Source organism: Coptis chinensis, chromosome 3 (genome assembly GCF_015680905.1).
Source record: "Coptis chinensis isolate HL-2020 chromosome 3, ASM1568090v1, whole genome shotgun sequence".
NCBI classification, from domain to species: Eukaryota; Viridiplantae; Streptophyta; class Magnoliopsida; order Ranunculales; family Ranunculaceae; genus Coptis; species Coptis chinensis.
In genome coordinates this window covers 89,033,507-89,041,677 of record NC_141458.1, presented here as the reverse complement: position 1 = coordinate 89,041,677, position 8,171 = coordinate 89,033,507, and the positions used below count along the sequence as shown (strand labels likewise).

Below are 8,171 nucleotides of genomic sequence, written 5' to 3'. Positions count from 1 at the left end.
CACTATAAGAGTGGCACTCTAGACAAACCGATATATATATATATATATAAAGAGAGAGGGAGAGAGAGATGAGTCAGCTAACCTTCTAACCGAGAGAGAGAGTGAGAGAAGCGCAATTAGGGTTGTCAAAAACTGATTTGTTGCTAAAAATTTGCCCATGTAAATTTTTTTTTATCAAACACCGCCAAACCTAGCAAATCACATTTGCCAACATTTTAAACTTTTTAAACAAGCAGGGCAAAAGAGAATTTTTCTGCTAATTATTTGCCTCGCAAATTTTTAAGCAGACAATGGGTTTAATCTCCCTGGTACTTAAATAGTTGCACAAAAATTCCCTGTAAGCGAACAAATGCATAAAACCTCCCTATTATTTAAAAATATAACATCAAAGCCAAAACAGACCAAAATACCCCTGTGAAAATCGGGCTGACGTCATCAATCTTTACTTATAATTTCGGTTTAAAGACAAACCGGGCTGACGTCATCCTATGTAAATTTGTATTTACATATGACAATATAAAATTACACAGTCTTCTTAACCTATTTAAATTTAAATTTTCATATGAAATTTTTATTTCATATGAAAATTTAAATTTATATCCTGTCTGGTGTCGTCGGAAAATTTTCATTTCCAAAAGTTAATATGTAAATTTAAGTTTTCATAGCTCCAATGACTATATAAATATAGTTTTACATATATATAACTATGTAAAAATACATTTACATATATTATGTCAAGTGTCGGAAAATTTTCAATCCCAAAAGTTACTATTAAATTTAAGTTTTTATAGCTCCAATGACTATGCAAATATAGTTTTACATATATATATATATATGACTATGTAAAAATACATTTACATATAGTCAGAAAATTTTCAATCCCAAAAGGGTAAAAAAGAAAATAGGATAAAATGGGAAATAAAAACAGGCCAGATTTTATCTCTTTTTTGGAAAACAGGAAGATTATTTAACGAGACCTAAATAATAAGGAAGTTATGTGATATGGGTCGATGGGAGGGAATTTATACTCAACCGAGTTAGAACCAATCGATTGAGCCTCATTTATTGAATTTTTAAGTGGGAAAATGTTTTCCTGCCCTAAATTAGCCCAGCAAGCGGAAACTGGCTTTTACCGAAATCAAAGTTAAAGAAACTCTAATGGATTACACCACAAGACAAGAGTGCTGTCGTCACGTTTGGAAAGATTGAGAAGACATGTTTCGCTTTAGTCGGGTCAGATCATGTTCTTAGTATTATGTTTGAGTTGGGCCCGTTAAAACGAAAGTCTCGCTGATGCGCAACTTGTGTGGATGATTGGAATATTGGATCAGAACTAAAGGTTGGCTGGAAAAGTTCCTCCCGATGTACTATGTAGAAATTGGCCGGACAATGGATGGACTCAGTAGAACCGGCCCAACAAATTATGTCCTAAGTTATCGATCCGGGTTGAGTCCATATGGATCGAGGAATAAACGTCGGTGAGTAGCCCAAAAATTCGATTGTAAGAAGAAAACAAAAAAAGCAAAGTTGTAAAGGCAAACAAAACAAAAAAAAAAGCAATAAAAAACCAAACCTCGTTCTCTCTCACTCACTCATCGGGGTCTCTCTTATCAGACCAACAATAATATAGAAGTATAAAAAAAAGAAGAGAGAGAGAGCTGGCAATGGTGAGAATCCTTCCGATGGCTGCTGCCTCTTCATCACTCCACCTGGCTTCATTTCGTCCTTGTCTAAGATTCTCTCCTTCTTTTTCTTACCATCCTTCTAGAAGACTCACTCTCTTTCATCTCGGCTCCGGTATATATTATTATTGGATTTTTATTTGATTATTATTACTTTTAGATCCACCTAAATTTTGTTTGTTTCTTAGTTATTCCACAGGGTGTAAGAGCAGCAAAGTTTATTATAAAATCAGAGGGAAACAGTATAGAAGGAAATATGGCACGAGCTATCAGCCAGGAGAGTGCGTTGGAGTGGGTCAAAAAGGACAATCGGAGAATGCTGCATGTTGTTTACCGTGTCGGTGACTTGGACAAGACCATAAAGTAAGTTTCTTCTCTTTATTATAGGCGATTTGTGGATCTTCTAAACTTTTATTGTAATTAGCGGGGGGAAATATATTATATGATAGAATTACTTGTTTTGTAGGGTCTTTCATCTGTAAGGGCTTCTCGAGCTGTTTATCTTTTTACAGTTTTTAGTAAGGGGTAATTACGTGTTTGGGATTGTTAAATCCCGGATTAGTTCTCAAACTCGCAAACTCTTTAATTAGCTGATTACTCGAAAAGCTGCAACTTATAGAGAGGGCAGAGTTTTGTGAATACCAGAAGGTGCTTGGAGATACAACATAGCTGGGACACACCTAGAGGTGGAGAGGAATATATATTGTCAAGAGTAATGTCTTAGGGATGTAGGTGCCATGTGGCTCCTCTCTTTATGCTTTTTCATGGAGAATACTCACGTAAACTCGGTTTCCTTGCCGTAAGATTTAAAACTTGTCATTAAAGGCAATCGACCAGAATCAAGGTATAAAAGAATGCCATCAATGCAAGTCTTTATCAATAGAACCTTCTTCAATGCGTTTCTCTTTTGTTATTATCTCCTTTTTTGTACACGTTTGTGAGTTGTTTCAATAATAATGCACAGTTATGAGCATAAGCTAATTGTTGTTTGGTAAATGCAGATTCTATACAGAATGCCTGGGGATGAAGCTGTTGCGGAAACGTGACATCCCAGAGGAGCGATACACTAATGCCTTTCTTGGATATGGACCTGAAGACTCCCACTTTGTTGTTGAACTCACTTACAGTAAGCTTTTCTTCATCCTTTTGGACATTTGATGTTATAAACATTGATGCTTCTTCCTTCAATATTCAGAACTGGAACATAAGTTTATTGTTTAGTTTAAATAATAGTGTACTCTTGTGGTCTATGGTTGCTTCTCGTTGATTATCATTTATTCTTAAAACTGATACAGATTACGGAGTTGACAAGTATGATATAGGAGCTGGTTTCGGTCATTTTGGTGTTGCGGTTGAGGATGTAAGTTTTCTGTTTCAAAGGAACATTATCTATGGAAGTAATTTCAAATAGACGTGCTTTGTTTATGCATCACCTGTAATCTCTTACACTCATTATGCTGCATGAATATTTTTATTTGCCTTGCTGCGGACTTCCCATGATTCCACTATGTTTGTTACTGAAGAGTTTATGTCGTGGTATCATCTAGTTGGTTTTCCTGTCTAGATTTTTTTGAAACATGGATCTCATTATTAACTTAGACCCTAATCTGCTGTCCTTTTTCATGAACAAAATTTGAGGTTTGTTAACCTGAGGTCTGATTGTTCGCTTCCAGATTAGGGAATGTTAATGTAGAAACTGACGCTATTAATATTTTTATTATCGCTATCATATAATGAAATTACTTTGATTTGATTGCGGGTTTATGATTTGGTTGATACCAACACGATCCTCTCTCTCAAGGTTTGGCCCACTCTTCCCCTCCACGGTTCCACCTCTTAGCGTCACTCTCCTTTGACTTCCAGTCTTTTTCTCCATTTTGCCCTCCTCTTGACCAATGTGATTGCTTTACTCCTTTACTGTATTTCCAATCTAGGTAGTCTCCCTAGCTACTTACCTGAGTAGCTAGCACATTATAACAATAATGCCCATCTGTATCAATTCTTTATTATATATTTTATGACGAAGTAGATATCATTTTTAACAATATAAGGTGAACTTGAATAGTTGAGTTTGTATCCTCATAATATTGATGATTATTTTCTTTCCCCATGTTTCAATACATCTCGATCGAGACTCATCTTGTTATGCTAAGAGACTGATTAGAGTGATGGATACATACGAAGGTTCTGATAATGATCATATAGATATTGAAGGTTCAAATAATGTTCCAGCACTTTGTAGTGATCTATATTTACTTGTTTGTTGGAATAGGTTGCCAAGACGGTGGATCTCGTAAAGGCCAAAGGGGGGAAGGTAACCAGAGAGCCTGGTCCAGTCAAAGGTGGAAATACAGTTATTGCTTTTGTGGAAGATCCTGATGGTTATAAGTTTGAGCTTTTGGAAAGAGGGCCAACACCCGAGCCTTTGTGCCAGTTGATGCTTCGTGTGGGGGATCTCGATCGTGCAATACAGTTCTATGAGAAGGTAAGGGTCTGTCTGCACAGAAGCATAAAGTCATTCCTTTCGATGTAATTTGCATATGTATTTGCAAATCTTTGCTGCCCGCATTATGTATACCGATGTCTGAAATTTTGTTTTTCGTTGTTTGAAATAACAGGCTTTTGGCATGGAACTTCTCTGCAAACGTGATAACCCTGAGTACAAGGTAATTAGACTCTTGCCTATAAACAGACTCCACCTAGTTCTGTTTCTATTTGTAAACATTCATGCAATGGCATACATTAGTCGGCACACATAATAGTACATTCACGAGGACTCGAGCAAAGCAACACATAATTCCAACTGAAAACATTAGTATGAACCCGGCTCGGAAAGAGCCTTACTAGCTACACTAGTAACATCAGTCAGCACACAGCATAAGGGATAGTTTGCCACTGAACCTGCTCTTCCCTTGTCTAATGAAAAACATTGATGCCAGACCTGATCGTCAGGGGAGACTATTGAGAGGATCTGTGATTCTGTTCCAAATGAAAGAGGCTGTGAGACTTGGGCAGAATCTAAACACATGATGTATTTTCTCTCTGCTTCTTAACCACAGGCCTCGATTTCTCAAGTTTACGAATATTAAATACAGTTCCACAGACACCAGATGAAAATAATTAGACCAGACTTTGGATCATCCACACCACAGTGAACTAGAGGAAAAAATGACTCAATTGGAATTGCTGTTACTTTCTCATTGGCGATAGAAAGACCGATCAGAACAGGATCCTTGAACATGGCATATCAACCTAATGAATGGATGCTGCTTTTGGCTGTGGTGGTATTACTGATCATCTGGCTTTCTTTCATCTTGGAAGTTCTTCCTCCTTGTGTATGTCATATCCATGCACTTGGTAGAGGGCGTATAGCTCTTTGGTTTCCTATGCATTTAACTGACAGTTCTGGTCTATGAACAAGCTATCCACAGAATTGCTTTTGAAAGTGGGTTTTGTGTTTGGGTGGTGATAGGTGCAGAGTAGTGGCCTGTGGGAATTTTATTTTGTCGCTTGATAAGTTAAATTGCTTCTTCTGGTAAGAACAATACAGCCTGAATCATTGGGTAGCAGAGAATCCTTCATTAGCTAACTACTTGATTCTGAGTTTGGTAAAAAAACGTATTACGTTCCATTTGTTTAGGTGTTTGTTTAATGGTGTTGGTTTTCTCACTTTTCTGTCATTATTTTTATAGTGTTAACTTTGTTTAGTATATTATATTCGCACTTTTTTCTGTACTGACGCTTTGGCTCATTTCTTTCAGTATACAATCGCTATGATGGGGTATGGTCCTGAAGATAAAAATGTGGTTTTGGAATTGACATACAACTATGGTGTCACAGAGTACGACAAAGGAAATGCTTATGCGCAGGTGCGTACTTCTTTCCTCTCCTACAAAAAGAAGTGTAAAGAAAATTGAAATATTGAGCAGTGTGAACTTAAATCTGCAGTCTCAATACAGTCCTGTTAGTTGCCTCCTGATTTCGTTCTACCTAATAAGTTTTCCACAGTTCTATATCTCCCTGGGCTGGGTGTTGTCTAAACTTATTTAATTGGTCAGTGGGTATCTCTAAGGTGATTTTCTTTGCTTCTTTTACCAGATTGCAATAGGCACGGACGATGTTTATAAGACTGCAGCCGCTATTAAGCTTTATGGTGGGAAGATCATGCGGGAACCTGGTCCCTTGCCTGGCATCAACACAAAGATTACTGCTTGCTTGGATCCCGATGGTTGGAAATCGGTATGTCTACTAGACCTTTTGCTTCATGCCTAGCAGTTTAAAGTTTGTTATGTTCAAGAGATTTGCTGTCATTATAATAAATCTGCTAAACCTTTGGACTGGGGATTAAGAAAGAGGCATCTGTTACATTCTGATAAATGCCTGTTAGTTATGCATGCAGGACCAAAACTTTTTAGAGAGAATCTTTTCACTTACTAGTAGCCAGACCGCTGAAAGTTGGAGGCTTGTGTGCAAGATTCATTAAATTATACCATCCTCGATATAAACTTGAGTAGAGAAACATTCAAACATAAAAGCAAACAAACTTTCTTAATTTGCTTCTTGTAGCTTGAATTTCAGAGATTGGACCGTTGGAGGCTTGTGTAAACTAGAGCATCCTCCATATGATTGAAAGTTTGAAACCAAGTGCAGAAACTTATACAAACTCTACTAATCCTGAACCTCCTTTGCTTTTATCCCCACCCTTGTTTTTGTCTTTTGTTACCTCTTGGCAAGTTGGCAGAGCTGACTGGCTCACTGGCATCATAAGGTTAACTCTACAGATTGTCTCGCTTTGTTTCAAAATGTTATATTAAGTTATTGACCCTTTCAGCTAGAGAGAACGAGAAATAAGCAAGAATAGATATGATAGGGTTGAACCACCGCCATGTAGGGAGGTGGAAATTTCCGTGGCACGTGAGGTGGGGAGGGGTTGTCCTCTTCAGTGGTAACTCCAACAAAGGAGAAAGCGCCAAAGGAGCTCGCAAGTCCATAGAAAGGCATGTATCCACAAGTTATGTAGCATGTGACCAGCACATAACTTGCAGTCTTGCACACAAAGGTCTCTAACAGTCAATAATGGTCAAGTGGACAATACCAAAATGCAAAAGGGAGGGTTAGTACAAATTTGGCCAGCTAAATATTGTTTTAGTACTTACTTGGTCCATGGGTGAACTTTGTTTCTATTGAGCTGTGCAACTGCTTATATGATAGATTCATGATAATCAATAGTGCTAGACTCTTTATTTATTTCTTTTTTTCTTGTGCCTCAGAAGTTTCCAATTATGTGGTTTTTTTTTCACTTTTTTTTTTCCATTTACTGATTTTTTTTATAATAAAGTTTAATTTGATTTTCGCCCTTCATCTCGCAGGTTTTTGTTGATAATATTGATTTTCTTAAGGAACTAGAGTGATTTTGGAACAATCATCATATTTGCCTCACGCATCCCACAATTGAGCCCATATGGAAATTCACCACGGTTTTGTCAATTCAGAGCTTGCCTCAACTGAATTGATTTTTCCAAAAGCTGCACCCCAGAAGAAAATGACGCTGAACCCGTGTAGATAGTCACTTTGCCTACAATGTTGACAATTGTAATAAACATCTTCGTTACCATGGTAACACTTAGCATCGGCTAGGAAGTTTTTGATATTTATATCATCCATTAGTTTATTTATTTATGAAATCGATATTTACTTATGAAATCAAAAAACCTAGGTTTTACAATTTACATCTAAGAAGTTACATCTCCCAGATTATGTTATGTTGGCATGGTGATCTGCATGATGCCATTTGTCCACATTTGTTTCTCTGATGTGTTACTACATTCAAATTCAATTAACCTGTCTGCAGTTTTGATCCCAAAGTAAGTTCTGTTCTCACCACATTCTTTGCTTTCTCTTCCGGGCCACTGTTGAACATTGGAACAGACATCAATGTGCTGCGGTAGTACCTTGGTATCTTCGCTCTCTATTTGATGGTTATTAGTACTTGATTGAAGAGGAGGGAGTTGCTGGGATATATGTGAACTCTTTTGCTGCATACATACGAAACTGAGCAATTTTATAAGTCGGAAGTCGCTTATCCAGTCATCATCAAAAACCATTATTTATTAGTAAGTGTTTCGGTGCATTTTGTTTACAATGGGGGTGTGATTTTAAGACTAATCCGCAAATTACTAGATATATAATGGTTAGATAAGGTTTTGAATAATAAGGGATGGGGTGAATGGAATGTACCTTATTTTTTTTTCAAATGTAAAAGAGAAATGAAAGATGATGGTCTTATGCTCTTTTTCAATTTAGAAACTGGAACTGATTTGAGGGCACGCGAATTCTGAATTTTGGCCTGGTGATGTCTTTAACTGAAAGGACCCCGATGAAGATAAAAAGCCCTACAGGCAGTCCCAAGTTGAAATGGGTTTCGTACTAGTACAGGTCCAGTGATTGGATTTTTTTGATAAATAACAGGTCTACAAATCATTCAGGCCA

General features: G+C 37.2%; 1 protein-coding gene across 1 annotated transcript; it reads left to right on the top strand.

The window, feature by feature from the left end:
* The first annotated feature begins 1,080 nt into the window (after positions 1 to 1,080).
* On the top strand, positions 1,081 to 7,411 carry LOC147511491 (putative lactoylglutathione lyase, chloroplastic). The gene is made up of 9 exons (XM_086603188.1): positions 1,081 to 1,797; positions 1,871 to 2,045; positions 2,684 to 2,808; positions 2,978 to 3,042; positions 3,955 to 4,167; positions 4,301 to 4,348; positions 5,444 to 5,551; positions 5,781 to 5,921; positions 7,052 to 7,411. The coding sequence occupies exons 1-9, from the start codon at positions 1,665 to 1,667 to the stop codon at positions 7,091 to 7,093; spliced, it is 1,050 nt and encodes a 349-aa protein (XP_086459314.1). The 5' UTR covers positions 1,081 to 1,664; the 3' UTR covers positions 7,094 to 7,411.
* The last annotated feature ends 760 nt before the right edge of the window (positions 7,412 to 8,171 follow it).

Coding starts and splice junctions, on each gene's coding strand:
- LOC147511491 (XM_086603188.1), top strand. CDS start 1,665: ATGGTGAGAATCCTTCCGATGGCTGCTGCCTCTTCATCACTCCACCTG. Junction 2,809..2,977: donor TGTTGTTGAACTCACTTACA/GTAAGCTTTTCT, acceptor AAACTGATACAG/ATTACGGAGTTGACAAGTAT. Junction 5,922..7,051: donor ATCCCGATGGTTGGAAATCG/GTATGTCTACTA, acceptor TTCATCTCGCAG/GTTTTTGTTGATAATATTGA.